Below are 21,460 nucleotides of genomic sequence, written 5' to 3' on the forward strand. Positions count from 1 at the left end.
CAAAACTTTGACATGCTTACGTCACATTTAACAACATCTATGTTTACATCCTGTACTTTTTTTTCAAAAAACTTCAATTTCTTTTTGGCAGCTCCTTTTTCTTTACTCTTCTTTTTTTGAGATTTTCGTTTCTTGTCAGCCCTGTGAGTGTCTTTTACGTTGATGTTGTAATCGTCCTGTGCCATTTCGATATCGGATAACACAAATAAATAACAAGTTTATCACAATTTTAATTAAATTGTTTTCGTAGCTCAAGTGGATCAGGCGTTTGGCCGGTGATCGGGAGGTCGTTGGTTCGAACCCCATCGAGACTAATTCTTTTTTCGTGTTAAAAAAAACCAACCAACCAAACTATCTCGGCATTTTTTGATATTTTATATATTTTTTTATATTTTTATATAAATTTTTTAAAATTTTTATATAAATTTTTTAAAATTTTTTTTATTTTTTGTGTGCCTCGCATGCCTCGCATGCCTCGCACGGTGCCTCGCACGGTGCCTCGCACGCCTCGCTGCCTCGCACTTTGTAAGGACCCAAAACGGATGGCTTAAACCGAGAAACGGTTGACCAAAATCGACAAACGATGAGCTTAAAATTAATGCTTAACGGCTGTGGTTGAGCCGGCGAGATCTTCTGCGGAAAAACTTTCAGAGTGACAACGGATATTTATCCTTTAAAGCGAAAATATTGAGCATGATAATTTGAAAAGTAATAACTAGCATATACTTGCGCATTTTATTTCTGGGTTAATTACTGCCGCTTTCGTGTGACATTCATGAAATAAGCGCAATTTACTGAGAATAGTTTCGCTGCCGAATATCCTGAACGGCTACCGCGAGAAACTCATAATCTTCTCCTTTGTTTATTCTTCATTTCTTCCTGTTCGGAAGTTTCGCGAAACAAATTTGCATATGCAATGCCGCCACCTTGTCTGAAGCCGAGACCTTTCAAGGTCAAATAACGCAATGAAGTTCCATTGCAAATAAAAGGTCGAATCGGTGTCACGCACCAAGCGGGGCCGTTAAAATGATTGTCAATAAAACCAAGAATGATGAATCAAGATGATATAAACAGAAAGAGAGTAGCCGATTTAACTTGTTTGTCAAAGGATGCGACGGAAACTCGCTTACTATGATCACGCAAAAGATAAAACCAAAATAAGATACGGTCTTTCTGTATTTCAAGAACCGGCGAGTATCGAGCGAACGTAAGATTGATACTTCGAACTGCCTATTACAGAATGATAAGCAAACAGTCCAAAGCTTTCCGTGGAACTTTAAACGGATAGCTTTTTTTTTTAAACGGGTAAGCAAACCGTTTAAATGTTTTTGCTAGAGCGTCGAACGGATGCAAATTTTTTTAAACGGATGCAAATTTTTTTAAACGGATGAGCAAACCGCTTAAACGTTTTGGCAAAAGCGTTAAACGGATGCAAATTTTTTTAAACGGATGAGCAAACCGCTTAAACGTTTTAGCTAAAGCGTTAAACGGATGCAAATTTTTTTAAACGGATAAGCAAACCGTTTAAACGCTTTCATGAACCGTTTAAACGGATATAAACGGATAGTAAACGGTTTTGCAGCTTAAACGGAAAAGCGTTAGTGTCCGTTTTCCCGTGGAGGGTCACTAATGTTTTGAAGCTAAAATGTAAACTGCAAAGTCATAGTAATTATTCAGACTTGATCTTCTAAATAATTGATGTGACTTTTATGTGCAGTCAGCAAATACCTCAAGAAAGGGCTTGAAATTCCCATCCCCCCTTGCATTATGATCATCAAGGATGGCAAAAGAAATGTGCTTATATCTATTGGCAAATCTGCCTTCGGACAATACATCCTTGAAAAGCTGGGCCATGTGACTTGCAGGATTTCTAAATGCTCCACAGCCAAGAGCTGAGAGAACCAGTGAGTCATGACCATAATACAGACCAGCTGACAACAAGCAACGTATCTTCTGTTTTGTGTTCTCAGCAATCAATGGAATGAGTTTCTTCTTGTCTCTTGTTAAGGTGGGATTGGGGTATGCTGGTAGGGCCAAAAAGGACATTGGAACAGGGTTGGCAAGAAATTTATATCCTTCAGCTTCAGATGCTCTTATGATGAACACATTTTTTGAGTAGATGCATGAGAACTCTGGAATTCTGTATTTCCACTCTCTTGTAGGATCAAATTTTTTTTCTGGGTCTGCTAAATGTTGCACATAATTTGTACGACGGAACAAGTTCTCCTCCTGTGCGCCTGCTCCTGATAAGTAACCTCCCCCTAAAGATGCAAACAAACAAAGAGAATAAGAAAGGCTATGTAAATATAGTGATGCACCTACATGTGTGTAGGATAAAAAATACATTTACTAGGTTAAGTTTCAAGAATAAAGGGGTAAGTTTCTATAGAAACTGTGGTGCTGCGTCGGTGGGAGAGTAACAACTGGGTTGCAAACGTAAATAAGCGACCGCAATGGGTAAAAAAGCTGACGTTTCGAGCGTTAGCCCTTCGTCAGAGCGATTAGAATTGCTCTGACGAAGGGAAGGGCTGAAGGATATAAATTTCTTGCCAACCCTGATGAATCGCTCTGACGAAGGGCTAACGCTTGAAACGTCAGCTTTTTTACCCTTTACGATGGCTAATTTACGTTTTCAACCCAGTTGTTAACACTAAATTACCTGCTAAGTTTCAAGAAACCTCCCCCGACTCTTGACAGAGGGAGACAGATTGTGAAAAAAACTATGATTGTGTGTGGAGAGGGGGTAAGTGCTGTACTCTAAAGTGTGAATGACAGGGGTGAGTATCTTACCATTCATGGATCAATCTGTTGATAAATCAATGTTTGCTAACGGAAATCAGAATTTGTATCCAATTGATACAAAACTGGTCAAGGGATTATTCGTCAATTCAATGTATTTCGATAGCTGATATATATCTTAAACATAACCATTACCACACTTGACCTAGAAGTAATTTTTCCACTCACCCGGTCTTTTTGGTGAAGCCATGTTCAGGACAGCTGGGTTAAATCCCTTATTCTTCAAGCGAATGGCTTCCTCGAGACAATCTGCATTGACGACTATAACCTCGGTTTTAAAACAACTATCCTCATCTCCCTTTACATGTCTTCCTGGGGGTTCTTCATCAGTGTAAAGCGTAGTTTCTCTTGCATCTCTCGAGACACTTTCGTAATTTGAAAAAACGACCTCGGAGCCGTCTTCCAAAGTGTATTTGAAGCTTTCACATGCTTTGAGGGTTTGTTGCATTATTTCCGATCTAAGTTCTCTGAAATTTTTGGAAGATCGGAATTCTGAAAGCCATGCCTTGTGGTCAAAAATAACTCCACCTGCCCGCTTTGAGGCCATGTCGATACGATGATGATGAGTTCTGTTTATAGCTGATGCAGTTTTTGTATTTATATACCATATATGCTTCTTAGTTGCATCTTATCTCTTCTTGCCTGTGCAATCGAAGACGTCCTAATCAACCAGGCGTTCCATGCATTTTGATCAGCTGGTTAGCTTATTAGACCCAGGACTTCCAAGAAGCGAGTCGCACGGACGTTGGTGGCCATTTTGAGCAGAAACCTCTTCCTTCAACCTCAACATGGTAAAGTAAACCGTGTCCGTGGCGTGGATCGTTGGCTTTTTTGCATAAATTCTTGAAAATTTCTGTTCTGATGTGATCTTTTTTACATCAGGGTAAAATGAAGAAGACGAAGAAGTTTGCTGCAGTGAAACGAATGATTTCACCGAAGGATATGAGAATGTAATTATCTACACCATGTGTGTTTCAACTCTGTTTTATGGGACGATATCTGTGCTTACAGTTTCTGTGCTGAGTATCTACTCATGGCTAACTTGGATTTGATATCATTTTTGTCCTAGAAAAGAAAATCAAGAAAAAGAAGAAGCGAAAAGGAAGAAGAAAGAAGACGAGCAAACTCGCCACGTGTATGTAGATTATATATCAGAAGTAAATGGTCGGTTTGAACTCAGGGGTTACATTCAGTCTTAAAGTTTGCTTTCTTGTTCGAGGGAAGTCCTGAGAGAAACTGTGGTCATTGACAGAGACTGATTTTTAGACATAGTTGGTCGAGTGGATGACATCGTCAGAATCTTCATTCAAACAGCTGTTCAGTTGGTTGTTTTGTCTGAACAACACTAACCTTGACATGAACTGCTCGTCACCGTATGATTTACCGTAGTCAAAAAGTCAGTCACTGTTCCCAATAGCAATCTCTTTAAGGACTGCTTTACATATAGCTATAGGGTCTAGGTATTAGTTTCTTATAATTATACTTTAATCTTTGATTTGTTTGTTGACCCTTTACACCCAAATATCAGTATGCATATTCTCCATACTGTTTTTTTATACATTTTCTAAGGTGCTAATAAGAAGAATTTTGTATCATTGGTGATAGTTTCAGTTATTCTCATGAACCTGAAGGTGTGATTCAGGGGTGATCTTTTAGGGATAAATTAAATGCCAATCCCTCTTGTACCATTTCATGAACATTGATATGGATCAATCAATTAGTAGAATGCAATTTACAGTAGGTTTTTTTTCTTCCTTTCTGTGACAGGGAACAATCATCATCTGCCTTGTTCTTTCAATACAACACTCAACTTGGGCCTCCATATTATATACTGGTGGACACTAATTTTATTAACTTCTCCATAAAGAATAAACTGGAGATTGTGAAGTCTATGATGGATTGTCTATATGCAAAATGTAAGTCAACAGTCCCTTCATTCCTTGAATGGGAACAATAGAAAAGGAACAATGTTTTCTTTTCCATGAAAAAAAACAAAAAAAAAAACAACACTATAGTCCCTCTACTCTAGAAGCAAAATTAAGTATAGGAAATCGTATGAACGCGAGTGCATTTCGTGATTTATGGGCACGAGTGATGTTTTGAAAGTTCTCAAAATTGCACGAGCCGTAGGCGAGTGCAATTTGAGAACTTTCAAAACATCACGAGTGACCATAAATCACGAAATGCACGAGCAGGTTCATATGATTTTTTATTTATTAAATTCTCGACAAAATTACTCCAACATTTTATCGAGTTGTTTGTGCTCGTATTCTTCCATTTTTGGGTTTACTTTTCGTTGAGTCGCCCATGTTTGCCAGACATTTAACCAGGTCTGTGTAGCTTTCAACGTGTTTTTGTTTTTCGCATTTTCTTTAAGTTGCTCAACGATGTTTTGGTTTGACAAAGCAAACCGGCTGTCAGCCATTTTTGTTTATAATTTGGTGTTCAAATTTGGCGCTTCCCCGGTGTTTCCATGGCAACTTCTCCGTATTGCACTCTATAACCTCTATTGCACTCTATAACCTATTTATGCATTCATCATTGACCAATCAGAAACGCGATATTTTGTTGAGTATATAATAATAGAAAATATAGATCAAGATCACAGTTGGTGAAGGCAATCAACTTCTAGCATCAGTTTGAAAGGGTTGAAAAGTGAAAAGGATGGGTAGCAACCACAGCTATATTGGTTCCTTTTCTTGGATTCTGCTATTAGCAGCTTGGAGTCTCTAGCTTTCAGCAGAGATTTCATTTTTTGTCAGGTTTCAGTCAAAGCAAATGCTGTGTGTTAGAAGACAGTCTAAATTTGTTAATACAGCTTTACTGCTTTTATATTTCAATTTTCATCATTGTTTGATTTTGGTAAAGAAGAGTTCTGCAAATTTTGGAAGCTATATGCATGTAACAAAAGGTTTGTAAGCTGGACATGAAGGGAAAAAAATGAAATTCCATACTATAAAATGAACTTACAAAACGTGTGTGGCTGTACATTGTATAAGGACAATGATGATGATTTGCACTGGGTTATGAGTCAACGATTCCTTTGCATCACTGAATTGATTGATGTACTTGTACATGTGCAGTTTTCAAATGTATCTCATTTTCCTCTTTGATTGTAAGTAACATGCTCTTATATCATACCTGTTCAATTGTGTCAGAGAGAAACACTGTACATGTATATCCACCATTCATTTGACTTTGTACATTATCCCTCACAGCATATTGGAATGTTATGATATAGATCATATTTTTTAAATTTTATTCAGGTGTTCCATGCATTACTGACTGTGTAATGGCAGAGTTAGAAAAACTGGGTCCAAAGTATAGAGTGGCACTTAGGTAAAGTTACATTGTTTCTGACATCTACGTGAATGTTGTTGTTTCATAATCCATGAGTAATCTCCCCCTTTTCAGCAATATCATATGCACGAGTCGAAAAAAGACTCAGTGAAAGACAACAAAAATGGATGTAAGTGGGCTGTTCGGAACTCTGGGTGTGAGGTGCACAAAGATTAGTCCTGTGTGTTGTGCCAAGATCAAATTTTTCTTGCTGATTTGTTTTTATCACTTGTGTGACAGACTCTGCCAAAAAGGGGATTGCCCATAGTTTAGTGGTCTCATGCACACTGTTGTATTCTTTCTGTAACTCTTAAGCTTTTTATTTTAAAAAATAAATTCAAGGAACAACTCATTCCAACAACAGCACCCAGAATTCTATTCCAAAGTTCCATCTGTAATTCCAATTCCAGGAAGAAAAAAAAGTGATATATGAAAAGTTGTCACATCTGTTGTGCAAAGATGCCAACAGTTTCAAAGAAAACAATATGTAATACCAAATAGTATGTGCCATACATGTATACGTGTCTTTACCCTGGCAATTATAAGAATATTATTTGTGCTTCTATCCAGGCAACTAAAACAAAAAATGACTTTTGTTTTCCCCAGAATGGCCAAGGATCCTCGTTTTGAACGCTTGCCTTGTATGCACAAAGGAACTTATGCTGATAACTGCATAGTAAACAGAATACAACAGGTAAGGTTACTCATTCCTTTTTTGTTTTAATTTCAACATATCTTGGACTTGTTTTCTTTTTCAAGGCTGTATTGCTTATGAAAAGGTCGTTTTTGGTCTTCTGTTGATACTTCCTGTGGCAAAGACTTGACCATCTTAGGATGTCATTTTGGAAAGTTAAAGTCAATGTTGGTAATAATGATGATTTGCACTGGGTTATGAATACAATGATTCCTTTTGCATCACTGAATTACCATGGAGAACCATCATTTTCAAGTTAATATGTACTTGCTGGATATCATGTATTTGCATCATGTATTAGCCTAAATGAAGTTTGTCTAAGGTTCCTTGATTGTTTGTACAGGGTGTACATTTAGACAATGATTTAACCTTTTGTCTACCAAGATGTACATGTGCATTGTAAATATCAATCCTCTGCCCTGTCTTGGAAATTTTCATTCTGATAGTTAGTTGAATCTTTCTTGCCAATACATTTAAATATAATGCAAACCTGTGGAGAAATTCCTTTTTGATTACTCACAGAAGTAAAGTGCCTTATTTCAAGCTCCTTTATTTCAGTTTTATGCTTGTAACTGAAATTTTAAAACAAGCCTGCACTCAATTTATATCAATTTCTCTCAGAGCATGTGTATTTAGTATCTTTTGAAACATGATATAATTACTGGTATGATAGGATTATTGAGGAAAGACTTGATTAGGTCTACTATAATTTCACATTAATTTGCTGGAGGATACTTAACGTAAATTGCCCATTCCGTTACATCAAAATTTTTTTTAGCACAAGTGTTATATTGTGGCCACATGTGACAGAGATCTGAAAAGAAGGATACGTAAGGTTCCAGGAGTCCCCATCATGTACATTTCTCAACACAAGTTAGTCAAATTGTTTTTTTGAATATTAATTGCGTGTAATTTTTCTTTGTACTTCTTGTACATGCTATAAATGCCTTGTGATAGAAGATTGCAGAATGCTAACCTATGGGGGAGAGAAAGTTGGAGAGTTTGCAGCTTTTAGATTGTAAGATGAATGTGCTTGCATCATGCTCATTTGGACATCTTGTGCATATTGTGCCTGTATGTTATTTTATCTTAAAAACCAACATTCACATGTAAGTTTAAAAAAATGAGGGGAGGGTTGTAACAAAGATAGAAAATATATGGGAAGCGTTTGCACAGTACGTGGAGAGTTAGTGTCATAGCTCCTCTAATAGTGAGATTTAATCTAATTTTGTTCAATTTTAGGTACACAATTGAAAGAATGCCTGATGCATATGGAGGTAACATTTGTTTCTTATGATCCTTTAATGCTGTCCCTAGGTGTCTCTTACCAAATGTGATAGGTTGAACGTTTTACAAAATATGTAACTTGGGAGCTCTGCCCTCTGATCAATTTGAAAGGGATTATTCACGTTGAAATTCTTAAGAACTTATTTGTAATTAGGGCACAGGAAAGATAGTTTGTTAGGCTGGAGCTCATCAACATTTTCTTCCTCCATTTCAGCACCAAGAGTATAGGCAGACAGGGTGTTTTGAGAACATTCTCGTGTGGTCTACGAGATGTCACCTCTTCGAAAGACGTGTCGGAATTACAAGTCAGAAGATGTGCGCATTCTGACGATGTGAAGCTATGCGTGAAGGAATAGAGTAAAGGACAGTCACCTACATGTCTGCTATGTTCAACCAGCTATAAAAAATATTGGAGAACGTTAAGTTTATCTTAAAGAATCGTGAACCATAAACTTTGGAAGAGTCTGGTTATCTTTAATCTCTCTTTTCGTGAATATTCATGGCACCCTATTGGTAGCGAATGAAATTGAAATGGTTATTGGTGACTTAGCATGTTTTCTTTTGTGAAAGATTCATTAAATTAACTTCTTCTGTGACCAGCTGAAGTTATAGCAATCTCAGAACTCACTTTATTGACTGTACAGATGTAAAACAAAGCCATTGTTGTTGGTTACTTTTGAACAAAGAAAGTAAAATTTGAATAAAAGACCTAATTAATGTTGATAGTACTAGTTTTTAAAAGAACTTTAGTTTTCTGGCAAAAAGATTGCAAAAAAGTAGAAATGAATATGAGATGCTGAAGATCTAATAAAAACAATACAACATTAAAAGGTAAATTTGATTAAAGAGAAAGAAATAAAAAATGGACTTGTCCTATTATAATTCTGTGTATCTAAAACCCCCCAAAAACCTTTTTTTTCCGTTATTAAAAAGATCATACCTTGAAAACTATATTTCCATTTTGAGTGCACTTTTGTTCATCAATAAGTCGTGCATTTTGGTAGGGTCTTTTTTAATTCAAAAGAAGTGGCTCTTGTTTTACTGCTTTTATTGATATTTGTCATCAAAAGAAACCGAATTTGGAAAAGGACCGTGAAAAATTAAGACATACCGATATGTTCCCATTTTCTTCTCCATATTTCGGAACTTATAATTAAATTTGTCTTTTTGTGCTCGAGGCTTGAATTTGGCGCCAAAACAGCTCGCGCTTTTTCACGCGTGATCACCGAGCAGCGTCATGATTGGAGATTTTCCGTTTCCATAGCAACTCCAACTGTCCAGCGCAGATGTCAAGTTTGAACAGCACATCTTCTTAGGAGACACGAAGACAAAAGAACAACAAAAGTATACGCGGAAAAATGTCGGCAGCTGAATTAAAAGCATTTTCTGAGTCTCCAACTGACAGTTTTAAAGATAGTGATCAATTTAGCATCAAGGTTAAACCTAAATGCAATTGAATTTAGCGTATTTTTAGAGGGAAATTTTATTAACTCAAATCCATGTGTATTGCTGCGTTTTCATTCAGGCTGATGTATTGACAGAAGAAAACGAAGATGAAGAAGCGGTTGAGGCGAGCGAAGGCAATAATGGATTTTTCATAAAACACGGAACTTTCATGGGAACAGAAAATGAACAAATGACCTCGCAAGCCTCAGATATAGCTTCCAGTGACAGTGACTACGACACAGACCTCGAAACGGAAGGTAACCGGAAAAAAAAAATCACAATTTTGATATGAAGATGAAGGTCTTATCGGCTCTGCTCTTTAATCATAAGTTCGCTCTCTTAATTGACAGCTCATGCGTAAACAGTATGTCTGTTTATTATTTCTGATTGGGGAGAAGTTTCACATTGAGGTTCAATTTCTGTTTTGATTCTCTTAGCTTTTTAATAACAGATTTTTAATATTTTAAATTGATGGCAAATGAACTTGAAAGGATTTGATTTGCATAAAGTAGAAATTACGAAAGGTCACTGTTGTCAGTAAGAAACGAAAAAAAGTCATTTGCGGTAGTATCACAAAAAATCCGGATGTTTTGGACGAGAAAACATTAAATTTAACACAATTTGAATTTTGATTACGGTGGTTCTGACTGGAAGAAATATTCTAAACATGCTTAAGAAATAATTTGTCCCTCTTCAGTCATTAAAAATTTCCCCGTCGCTCATTTCAAATTAATTTGTTTGAGAGAGAAGAAACAAGATATACACACTAAAATTACATTAAAGCAGAATTACGTTGGAGGTGGCAAATATCACGAAAACCTCGGACAAATAAGAGAGAAAATGCAAAACTAATTTGCATTTGTAAACACTCGAATCTTGCGCCTAATTTAAGGATTCGTTTAAAAAAACAAATCCTTTCAAATTTATGCTTTCTAGCAAAATCTCCAATTTGCATAATGCTACATTCGCAACTAGCAAAATATCTTCTTTAGTGATCTGGTTTAGAAAGTCTCTGTAAATGGTTTTATTTGATAGGAAATAGTTTCTCTTCTGTAAAAGTTATGACTTGCTTTTCGTAAAACGATTTGCTCCATTTTGATGTAAACATACGCTCTTTTTGGCGGCCTATTTTCCCTTCCTAACGTCATCCTGGAAAAAGAAAGTTAAAAAAGCCGCGAAACCGAAAAGAAATATAGCTTTATGTAAGAAGCAGCTGAAGTGTAATCCATCTTCGGCTGTCTCTTACAGTTTTTTCAGGCACAAAATAGATAATTATCCAGTGAGCGCATTACACAGACTCGGTTAGAGTGTTCCGCTGTATTCCGAACAGTAGATATGAAAGTTCCCGAACCTTACTCTGAAAAAAAAAAAAAAAAAAAACAGCAAATAATAAAGAAAAAAAGAGAGATCAAGATTTTGTTTACGCAAGCTGCGTAAAAACTCTTCCTCAAGAGATATCAGACCTTAAACGGCAAGTACTTGTGTTTTGACTTTTTTGACTCCAGTAAATGTTCATTTCAATCGCATGTAGAATCCTTAGCGGCCGTCAGCCACCAAATTTAATTCCTTAAAGCCCTAAGGCGAGACATCAATTCCGTGTAATAGTTGGAAATTTTATCGCCCTTGACCGACTATAATCAACCCCTCCATGGCCTGCAGTGAGTCTGCACAACAACCTCTGGTCAGTGTTTTCAAATTTGACACGGTACGTATTTTTGAAACTTTACAGAGCAATCAGAGAAGTTCGATACCACCGGCAAAAAGGTCTACCTTGCTGCCTGTAAGTGTTTGGATATAACACCTGTTTCCTTTTTCCTGAAAAATATCCAAGAGAAACGACTCAATTTTAGGCATCGTTTATTGGGAGCCAAAGGAGGACAAGCCCTTGCACTCGCTCTAGAGGTAAAGTATTTTAACGTACCGTACTCTTGCGCTTCTTCATCTCAAAACTTTGCTTTTTTTTTTCTTATCAAAGATGTTCGATCGCTTGTCGCTGGAATTACACCCTCTTCACGCAGCGCTCTTAAACATGCTCTTAAATTCTAAAACGAAAATCTATCAGTTCCAAAAGGGAATTTCATGAACTCCTTTTACGGCTTTTTGCTCAAAATCTTAGCATACATTGAGTAGGGTAATCTATAGCATGCATGATATTTACCCTCTCTGGTAGAGAACAATCTGTCTGTTACAGAAAAATTCGTCTTTCGTAAAGTACTTTTTGTGTTTCTGAGAGAATAAATTGCCTGCAATCCCAAAGGTACTTATCGCCACAGTATATAGTTTTGGATGTGCTAAAAATTGGATGACTATAATAACCAGGAACCCCTCACTCGGCTGTGACGGTCGGTTATAATTTGTACTCACCTGATGCCGCACTGTCCTGTCTGTATCCTGATTTTGCAGTATGTGTTTCCTCATAACAATGAGAAATGGACTCATACAGGTGGTTGGCCGATTATAACTCCTGATCATTTCATGCCTGTTCCTTTTATGTAGCTCAACACAACCTTAGCCAGTTTGGACCTCCACGAAAACTACTTGGAAGGGGAGGGTGGAGCGGCTATCGCAGCAATGCTCAAAGAAAACTGCTACATCACAGAACTGGTAAGTATATAGAGAGGGTGATCGCATAAGGATATCGGCCTAGCTCACGTTATCGAACTGAAAAAATAAAACTGTCTCGCTCTACTCCTCATCCAATCAGTGCGTGTTTTTTATTCCCTTCATTTTCTATATTTCCTTTTTTGGTTAAATGGAGGATAGGGGAGCATTTAATTATAGATGAGGCCTGCTTAAACAATGGCAAGGCCAGACCGCAAAACTGGAGCTTGAACCTTCAATTCTGGTGCTCTACGAATGATATTTGTAATGGCGAAAAGGGAATGCGAAATGTTTCTTTTGTGTATTAGCACAGCGGCGAACATTACAAGGCTTTTTTGATTAATCTAACGAATAAAGATCCATAAATGCCGCGTCTAGACAAAATTGAACCTAAAATAAAGTAAATGTTTGTATTAAAAATGTGTCCTAAGTGGTAAAAATGCGTGATATCTGGCGTATAACATTGTCCCAATGCACACACTTAAAAGCTTGTCTGAATGTGTCTGTTTAACGAGCCCATCTGCCATTAAGAGATATGCTAATATTCCTCATTTATATCGCTTCTCTTAGTTCTTTGTAGGATTTATTTCCTTCATTCTTGACAGGAAACGTTCTATTGCACTCACAGTCAGACAAACTTCCTCACCCTCCTCCCCCCCCCTTCAACACGGTATTTAAAGACTCTCTACACCGACAATTTATGTCAATAATAATATCACTATTTGGAAGGCTGGAACAGGAATGTCAGGCAAATCAGTGAGTGTATTTTTGCATTCACGGCTCCAACATTATTTGCAAATATGACCGGAATGTTAGTTTCCACCAGAAGCCCGAATATTTCTGGTGTAAGCAACTTCTATTTCAGGGTCCCGGAGTAAGCGATAAAACTTGATTGGTTCCCCGTTTGCGTTGCGTGATCGGAAGCTCTTTTTACAGAAGGCCAAGTGGCAAAACCGCTTGACCATGGTGATCCCAACGTTTTGACGCTACTTTTTTACGTGGCCGCCATGTTTGTTCAGCTGTCCCCTCAAGGCGCTGAGCTAGAACCCAGACCTCCCGGTATAAATGTTCCTTATTGGTTGATTGAGTTGATTAAGTGATTACTAAAGTGATTTACTCCCAACTCTCTCGATGGGTCAGCTTCATATTATCCATTTGCCGATTGATCGATTAATTGATTTATTGACTCAGAAACTGATCGTGCGATTTACTGACTGACTGACAAACCCGTTTACTGGTTGATTAATTGATTGATTGACTAATTTAGAGATTTATTTAATTATCAGTTAGCTAACTAATCAAACGACTGATTGATGTTTCTATTCATTTATGTCAAATTAAAGGATATATCTTCAAACAAGCTTGGTGCTCATGGCTGCATGTCGATGAGTGATATGCTACAGAATAACGTCAGCTTACTCAAAATTGACCTATCAGACAACGGTTTTAGTGACAAGGATACTGTTTCTTTGCTTGACGCTTTCAAGGTAAGCTGAAAAGACCTGCTGAAAAGACCTGCCAAAAGCATAGCAGTAGTCGGGCTTTCTTTTCGCCAGTAATTGAACCATCAGTTTTAATTCAATCATTGTTTTTATCCCAGGGAAACGACAAGGTCGCCTGGATGAACCTGAGTCACAACAAGTTCTCGGAGAGGTCTGGGGAAAATCTGGGTCTAGGAATAAGTATGAACCACAGTTACACAGCTATTCCATATTTACTTTTTTCTAACAACTTCTTGCGATAATATTGTTTTCCTTTAGGGTTGATAATATTCCCTTATTGGCTAAAAAAAGCAAAGAAGTCTTCTCTTTAATTTCACCTAGAACGCCTTTAGGTGAAAAAATTGCCTTGATAGACTTAGACAAAACGTCGCAAAAAATTAGTAACTTCGATGAACAGAGATATATTTAGGATTGTTCGTATTCTCTTATCCTAAATCGTGAGTTGTTTCAACATAGATATAGAGTGAGATCTATATCAGCACAGTAATACAGCTTTTAAAAGAATACTCGCGGTACTCAACTGAGCGTATGACATGGTGGCCTAATGGCTAATTGACTCTTAGTGACTGATTATGGGACAAAAAAATAAACTATGCGTATTTAAATTCTGGCTCCGTCACTCTGTTGTGTTCAAAGCTAATCTTGACAGCCTAGTCTTCACAACCCAATGAGGTCTAATACAAGAATCCTAGCTAATTTTCAATGCAATGATATTTACATAATGGCATCAATTTTTTTGTTATAAACGATAAATCAAGAACGAAAGAGGGAGAAGACTTAGTGGAAAACTTAAAAAGAAAAAGAGAAGACTTCTATAAAAATATAAATTACTGTACCTAAGAGATTTTAGTTTTGGAATGATCTCATGCTTGTCAAGAAAATAATTTCTCTCTCAAATATCTTAAATAGTGATTTTTTTATCTTAAATTTGATTGATGGGGGAAATCCAACCAAAGGCAATGGCTAACTTTTCGATGCCAGAACTGACATCCTATCAAGGGTGGAGTAGCACTACTCCTAGTCGGGTCATACTAATGAAACCGTAATTGCGCAGTATTTCAACTTTACAGCTTGTGATTTTACTTACCCCTCAAGCATATTTCACTTTTTCCTTTAGGTTTTAACGACGCGATGGAATATCTCGACTTAAGTTGGAACCACATTCGACGTAAAGGCGCAGTTGAAATCGCGAATGGGCTCCGGGTAAGAATGAGTTTTTGGCGAAAACAACACTGACGAGAACGAAGACGAAAATGAATATTTTGCACTCACTAGTACTGTCATGGGCTTTTTTTCAGACGAATTGCACTCTAAAAACATTGAATTTATCGTATAATGGTTTTTCCAATGATGGAGCTGTTGCTTTGGGTGAAGCATTAAGAGCGAATAATACGCTGATTGAGTTGGACATCAGGTAGGTGAATGTAACCTTTACAGCCAGTGATTCACGAAAATTAAGAGCCGACTGAGATTGAACTTAATGGATCGTTTGGCAATGAAGCTCCAGGCATCAAAATCTTGTCAACTTTTACTTAACTTGTTACACTTAGTTGAAATGTATTTATACAATAATAATCAAGTTAAATAAGAATTTTAGACTCATAATTGTGAAATTTCAAGTTTTTTTTTAAAATATGAATTTAAAGATATAAAGTAAGGCTCAATTGAAAGAAACTGAGCGCCATTTGTCTTAGTCATTTATGTCTGTTTCACATGCGTTCTGTGACAGTTCTACTATTGTCGTTAACTAGCAATAACCGAATTACAAACCAAGGTGCTTTGTGCATTGCTAAGGGACTGGAAGGAAACAACACTGTAGAGATATTAAAGGTAATTTACCTCAATTCAAATTAATTACATACTTATCTGGGCGGATCCAGGATTTACTGAAGGGGGATTCGGATAAACATCTGCTGAAAGCAGACTATCCAAGAAGGTCGAGGGACATGTCTCTCCGGGAAAACTTTGACAACTAGTCCTCGGAAAAGTGATCTCCAAGCGTTTTGACGTATAATTATGGGCTGTTTCCTACCTTTGAACACAATTTATGTTTATGACTCTTTCAAACATCCACTATTTCCGCCAACTCTTTCCTCAGAAACCGCACGTGTTGAAACGTATAGGGGTTCGGCAGAACCATCCGAATCAATTTTAGATCCGCCCCAGCAGATGTCAACTTTTTCTTGAATTAGTTACTTTATTTTTGACAGTTCCAGGTCGTTTTCTGTCATCTACGTTTACTTAACTTTACCTCCCCAATAGCCTCGTGCATGGGCCCATCACTTGAATAAATTTCCTCTTCATTCCCCTCGGGGAGAAAGGTAGAACGAAAAGCGGCTCCAAACAAAACTAGCATAAAAAGTTGAAGATGAGGCTGCCGTCCATCTAAAATTGGGCATCCTTTCGCACCCACTAAGGAGTAACTCTAGAAACGCTAGCCTTTCAAACTTCACCGTTATGGTTTTTCAGTACCCCTATAGACTTGCATTTTATAATCGTCTAATTTTCTAGCTGGAAATGAATTGTCACTCTCCAAAGAATTTTGAAGATCATGCCCTTTGGTCGCTTAAGGTCTTTAAGACAGACTTTGATCCATTGTCCTATCTTCCACATAACATTTTAAATGCTTCTTTGATGGTTCCTGTCTATAATAGTTCCTTACAGCATAAAATACTGGCCCTGAACTTAAAAAGTATTTATTAAAATTTATGGGAGTATTATATCAAAAAGTATTCAACCGAAATTAGCAGCGTGCAAAGCTAAAGCAAGAATGGAGACCTCTCAGCTTATTCCGGAGGGCTCGTTTACAAGTCAGTTCTCTGTTTCCCAATTTATTTCCTACAGATTGGTGGCAATCCCATCGGAGCTTCGGGCGCCATGGCTATAACATCAGCTGCGAAAAATTATTCTGACAGTGCTTTGACTGAGCTGCATTTTAAGGTGCTCAAGGTTTCAGATTTTTTAATAAAAATTCCAAAAGTGGAAAGCTACTACATTCGCCATTATAGCGAAGTATTGTTTGTTTACCGCGTACGACTGAGAACTATGAGGTTTAAATTTTATAACAAGTGAGTGTGTGCATATAGAGCACGTAAAGTAATAGTATAAGAATTTAAAATTGGATTTCTCTTTCTATTTGAAGAATTCATTTCTTAATCATAGATGACTTAGTTTAATGAGAACGACTCTGATTTCCACTTGGGAATAATCTTTGCTCACAGAGTTTACATACTTTGTATCTCACCTTAACCCCAATATATTATAAAAGTTCCTTTCATGTGAAAGAAAGTAGTTTCTAGAAATATAGTGGAAAGGAAAAACCCAAAAAGTGGGTCATAGTTTGAGGAAGACTACGACTCCTTGTGTCTTTTTCAGGACATATATCTCGATGAGGAGTTCGATGAGCTTATGGCGGAGGTTCGCGAAGTGAAGCCTGATATTCGAATCATAGCAAACTTACGGCCTGGTGTCAAGGATCCTCTCAGTGTTGTAAGAACCTTTGTCTTAAATAATCAGGATCAATGGCTTGAAATCTGCCAGCAGTTTGACTCGGAAAGCACCTTCAAGATTACGAGGACTGACTTTGTCAAGTGCCTGAAGGTAAGCAAGCGTGGAAAAGATGATTGATTATTGAGCTAACACTTCTGTGGTAAAATTACCGGAAACATTTTGTTATTTTAGTTCATGAGAAGCATTTTTTAACGTGCACGATATAAAAGTTACCAAACATTTAAACTTCGAGCGCTGTACGAAACTGTAGAAGCTAACTGGCTTTTCAGATTGTCATAATGGCTCACAATGTGAAACCTCTTTATGCATTTATGACTTCTTAAACCCTTTCCTAACATGTCATGACATGTCGTGATAGTTTTACTGGGTAATTAGCTTAAGCTCGTATTTTCAACGCTTTGAAAGCTTACTTCGATGCATTAAAATTGCTCCTTGTCTGTTCCGAAAAATAGGGTATGTCCCTATATCGATGCAGACTACTCAGGATGAATGTTACCAAGTTTAGAGCTGTTTTGAGATGGTTTGACTGCACTTGATAATTATGAGATGAACCGGAGATAATCCATGAGCACTTCTTTGATTTATCTTTTATTCTATCACTGCCACGTGCGTAAATTTGCTGTAAAATTACTCTCATCGTTCTCCAGCCCTTATTTAGGCTGAAAGTGGAATCTGTATTCTCTCTTTCTAGAAGGCTGGTTTTGAATTCGGAATGTGGCAAACCGCCCGACTACTCGCACAGCTTGACCCCGAGAAATGCAGTTTTATAAACTACTCGTGAGTATAATTTGGCACATTATAATACATTCTACCAGCTTTTCGTGTCCTTGAAAATCAGTTGTGGGTAATTCAAAACCGCTGTTCAAGTTTAACGAGTTCATCTCCTCAGTAGGTCAGTAGGTCAGTCTTGATACCGACTGACTGGCTCTAATATTTTCTGTTCCACTCCCCTTTTTTAAGGTGCCTTTATATAGGCTCCTCCAATGGGTCAAAGCTACGTTTTGACTGGCAAAAGCCTTTTTATGAGCAAGGGACCTATTTTACGATGCTTCATATCTTGCAGTAATATCGAAAGACTATACCCTCTTAACAACAATTGCATAACAAATCATCACTCATTCAAATTAATAACTGAAGTTTCCCTGCATGGGAAAGTGGTTGACTGTAATCATATCATGAATCAAGAAGAGAGGTGACCTCTCTGTGGCGGGAATGTAATCTATAAAAATTGCAATATTTTACTTTCCCGCATTGCAGGAGTAAGAGGCTAGGATATAAAGAATTACGCCTACAGGAGCTAGAGAGCCGATAGAAAGTGCAAGTTTGTCAAAATAGCACAGATTAATGTAGCTTAATTACAAAGTTAGATATCATGTTGTTTATCGATTATGACTTTGCGGAATGCAAAACTATTTAGTTGATTAAGCGAGATTATTACATACCCTTACCGTAGTTGGTAAAAACAAGAAATAATTATAATAATAAATGAACAAATAAATGAGAAGGTTGATGATTAAACTTCTTTTCCGTAATTTTCATTCCAAAGTTTGAGGCCTTCCTCCAGATACTAGATTCCTAAGACGGTAGGGAACGTTGTTCTTCGCTATGGCTTCTGCCCTTGAATACTTTTGTCAGCTCTGTGTCTGGAAAAGAACCTCTTAAATTTACTTCGGTAAGAGATTCAAGCGAAAAAATTATGGACTAAACACCACTGACGAACAAAGGAGCTTTGGAATTATCTATTTTGGGCATTTATGACCACCATTTCCGTTAACGCACGTTCTCTGCCCCTAACATTTGTGGTCGCTTGAACGTTTAGTTTTGGGGAACATGGAGCTAAGCGAATTGCGTGCAGTCGGAGGGCCATCAACTGAGTCACGCACGCCGTGCTTGATCTAACTACTGGCCTGCATTCCCCGAACAACATGACAGATTATTAGTAGATCATGTCTTTTCCGAGGAATCAAGTCGGACATCGTTTCTAGAACTTCATTGTATTTATTAACCCCTTATTAACTGCATGACCACATAAAAAAAGGGCCAGTGACGGTGTGACAATATCTCACACAAGAGTAGCTAAAGACTGTTTAACAGGAGAGTGGTACATAAAATCGGCATCGTAAAGATGAGTCGCCGTTGGTACACAGTGTTCACTACGTCTAGCAGCAACGACATTAACATAGCTCTTGGTCAGCTAGGAAGCTCCAAAAACACGCCGAAGGGCAATTGCAACTGTTTACAAAAAACACATTTAATATTCCTGACTCGTGCCGACATCTTTGTTCTAGAGTTTCAAAACAGTGAACACCAGAGTGACTTGTATAAATATGACGGCGTTTGCAAAGAGACCCCTGTCTTCTTTTTGTTTTTTACAGTCATGTATGAATTCAGTCACACAAATACTGATTACATGCATGGAAAGGTTTAAATTTTCTGCCACGTCACTTATTAGAGATATCTGCATGCCATAGCACAGTGCTCTTAAACATTCAGAGAGCTAAAGCTGCCTGTTTTCGAATGATATGGCACTGGCAACTTCGAGAACTGGTAGATCTTCCAGTTTTGATGACTGGCAGGCTGCAAAGAGAACCATTCGCGAAAGAACATCATTGATGATAAATAACCCTCTGATGAGCGATGTCAAATTTGCAGTTCCTCTCGATCCAGGATCGAGTACTAGCAATGGCAGCCAATTAATCTACGCTCACAAGCTTCTTTTATCCCTTAGCAGCCCTGTATTTCATGCCATGTTTTACGGCAACATGGCAGATACCAGGGAAATAATTCCACTTTCTGACTGTCATTCTCGTAGTATGATAGAGTTCATTCGTTATTTATATTCGGATGTAGTGCACTTGACCTCTGGGAATGTATTCGAATTACTGTATTTGGCAAAGAAGTACATTGTTCCTTTCCTGGCGGAGACCTGTTGTCGTTTCTTGGAAGCGGAATTGAGAGAAACCAACGTCTTTAAAATCCTGGAGCACGCGAGGCTGTTTTCTGAGCCTGACCTTGAGCAACGCTGCTGGCAGATTTTGGACGCTAAGACAACCGCTTGCCTTCAGAGTGAAGGGCTTCTTTGGATCAGTCGCGACACTCTGTCGTCGCTTCTCAAGAGAGATACCCTTTCTTTGGTGGACGGAGAGTGCGCTATCTTTAAAGCTACGAGGAGATGGGCGGCTGCCAACTGCAAGTTGCGGAATTTTAAACCCACAGGCGATAAGTTGAGAGGTGCTCTTAAAGAAGTATTATACTTGATACGCTTTCCTATGATACCTCCTAAATTATTTGAGGATATTGTTGTACCATCAGGTATTCTCACCGAGGAAGAAATATCACAAGTACACATGTTCCACAAACAGGGCGCCCCCACCACTGCTTGCCACTTCAAATTTTCATGCAAGCCTCGCGGCCCCCAGATTCAATCGGGAAGCTCAGACGCCCAGCTGTGTCGTTGCTATCGGTACAGAGAAAATCAAACATTTCCAAGTTCCGAAAATTTCAGCTCAGTTTCTGAAAGCTTGAGATTTTCAACGAACAGAGAAGTGTACTTTGCTGGGGTTCGTCTTTACGCCCACAAAGACGAAGACAGACAGTACTCGGTTCAGCTCAGAGTTTCCGGATGTCACGGATTGAAAGACGAAGTTTCCGCTGCGCGTGGAACTTACACAGTTGGTAGCCTTGCGGGACAGGCACACAGTAGGCTTGGGTTTGACGTATTAGTTCCGAATCCATTTCTGATAGCAAGAGAAGCACAGTTCACTGTGAGAATTTCAATATCAGGAAATGATGAAGCAAACGTATCTCCAAATAAAGGTATTCCTATGACTTTTGTGAAATGTGAAGGGATCGAGTTTAGATTCGAGGGAAAATCAAGGCAGATATTAGAAATACTGTTCTATACTGTTGATTAATAAACAGTCGATGATCATTACGTATTAGGTTCATGTAAAGAAGATAGCTTTTTACTCTGAAGGACTGAACAAACTTGATGGATTTTTTTTTACTCCTGTTTAGAAAAAGTGATTGTAATAGCTTATTATCAGGTAAAATATAATTTTGGGTGTCTCATGGAAGCTAAAATTCAAGGAATTTTGGGATCAAGTGGACAGACGACCATTCAATGCGAGTAGGCGTCTTTTGATATTCCCTTCTGAGGGATTTAATTATTTCAAGTCAGATAGTTAGCTGTAGTTTTGAATAAAATGAAAGGAAAATTTCGATTACAATGAATCCTGCATTTAGTGGACACCTGTGCGAGACCCTTGCTATGTCCGCCCAA

The 21,460-nt window shown here is 37.8% G+C and overlaps 4 protein-coding genes across 5 annotated transcripts; 3 read left to right on the forward strand and 1 right to left on the reverse strand.

Moving 5' to 3' along the window:
• Positions 1-1,648: 1,648 nt before the first annotated feature.
• On the reverse strand, positions 1,649-3,453 carry LOC131789178 (uncharacterized). Its single transcript, XM_059106257.2, has 2 exons — positions 2,968-3,453; positions 1,649-2,261 (listed from the first exon to the last, which is right to left on the reverse strand). Exons 1-2 carry the CDS (start codon positions 3,344-3,346, stop codon positions 1,708-1,710), a joined length of 933 nt encoding a protein of 310 aa, XP_058962240.1. The 5' UTR covers positions 3,347-3,453; the 3' UTR covers positions 1,649-1,707.
• Positions 3,454-3,458: 5 nt separating this feature from the next.
• On the forward strand, positions 3,459-8,989 carry LOC131789179 (rRNA-processing protein FCF1 homolog). Its single transcript, XM_059106259.2, has 9 exons — positions 3,459-3,590; positions 3,682-3,749; positions 3,869-3,934; positions 4,567-4,715; positions 6,066-6,138; positions 6,745-6,832; positions 7,611-7,705; positions 8,075-8,109; positions 8,334-8,989. The coding sequence occupies exons 1-9, from the start codon at positions 3,588-3,590 to the stop codon at positions 8,345-8,347; spliced, it is 591 nt and encodes a 196-aa protein (XP_058962242.1). The 5' UTR covers positions 3,459-3,587; the 3' UTR covers positions 8,348-8,989.
• Positions 8,990-9,421: 432 nt separating this feature from the next.
• LOC131789173 (leucine-rich repeat-containing protein 74B) lies at positions 9,422-18,864 on the forward strand. 2 transcript variants are annotated; one of them, XM_059106250.2, is made up of 13 exons: positions 9,422-9,555; positions 9,645-9,822; positions 11,295-11,467; positions 12,062-12,169; positions 13,510-13,653; positions 13,767-13,848; positions 14,786-14,871; positions 14,967-15,082; positions 15,420-15,498; positions 16,513-16,608; positions 17,044-17,268; positions 17,870-17,955; positions 18,725-18,864. In XM_059106250.2, exons 1-13 carry the CDS (start codon positions 9,478-9,480, stop codon positions 18,747-18,749), a joined length of 1,476 nt encoding a protein of 491 aa, XP_058962233.2. In that variant the 5' UTR covers positions 9,422-9,477; the 3' UTR covers positions 18,750-18,864. The 2 variants fall into 2 exon arrangements, with proteins under 2 accessions (XP_058962233.2, XP_058962232.2); XM_059106249.2 differs by lacking the exon at positions 18,725-18,864 and adding an exon at positions 18,436-18,643.
• Positions 18,865-19,700: 836 nt separating this feature from the next.
• On the forward strand, positions 19,701-21,407 carry LOC131789176 (BTB/POZ domain-containing protein 6-B-like). Its single transcript, XM_059106255.2, has one exon. The coding sequence runs from the start codon at positions 19,701-19,703 to the stop codon at positions 21,090-21,092; it is 1,392 nt and encodes a 463-aa protein (XP_058962238.1). The 3' UTR covers positions 21,093-21,407.
• The last annotated feature ends 53 nt before the right edge of the window (positions 21,408-21,460 follow it).

This window comes from Pocillopora verrucosa, chromosome 7, assembly GCF_036669915.1.
Source record: "Pocillopora verrucosa isolate sample1 chromosome 7, ASM3666991v2, whole genome shotgun sequence".
Taxonomy (NCBI): domain Eukaryota; kingdom Metazoa; phylum Cnidaria; class Anthozoa; order Scleractinia; family Pocilloporidae; genus Pocillopora; species Pocillopora verrucosa.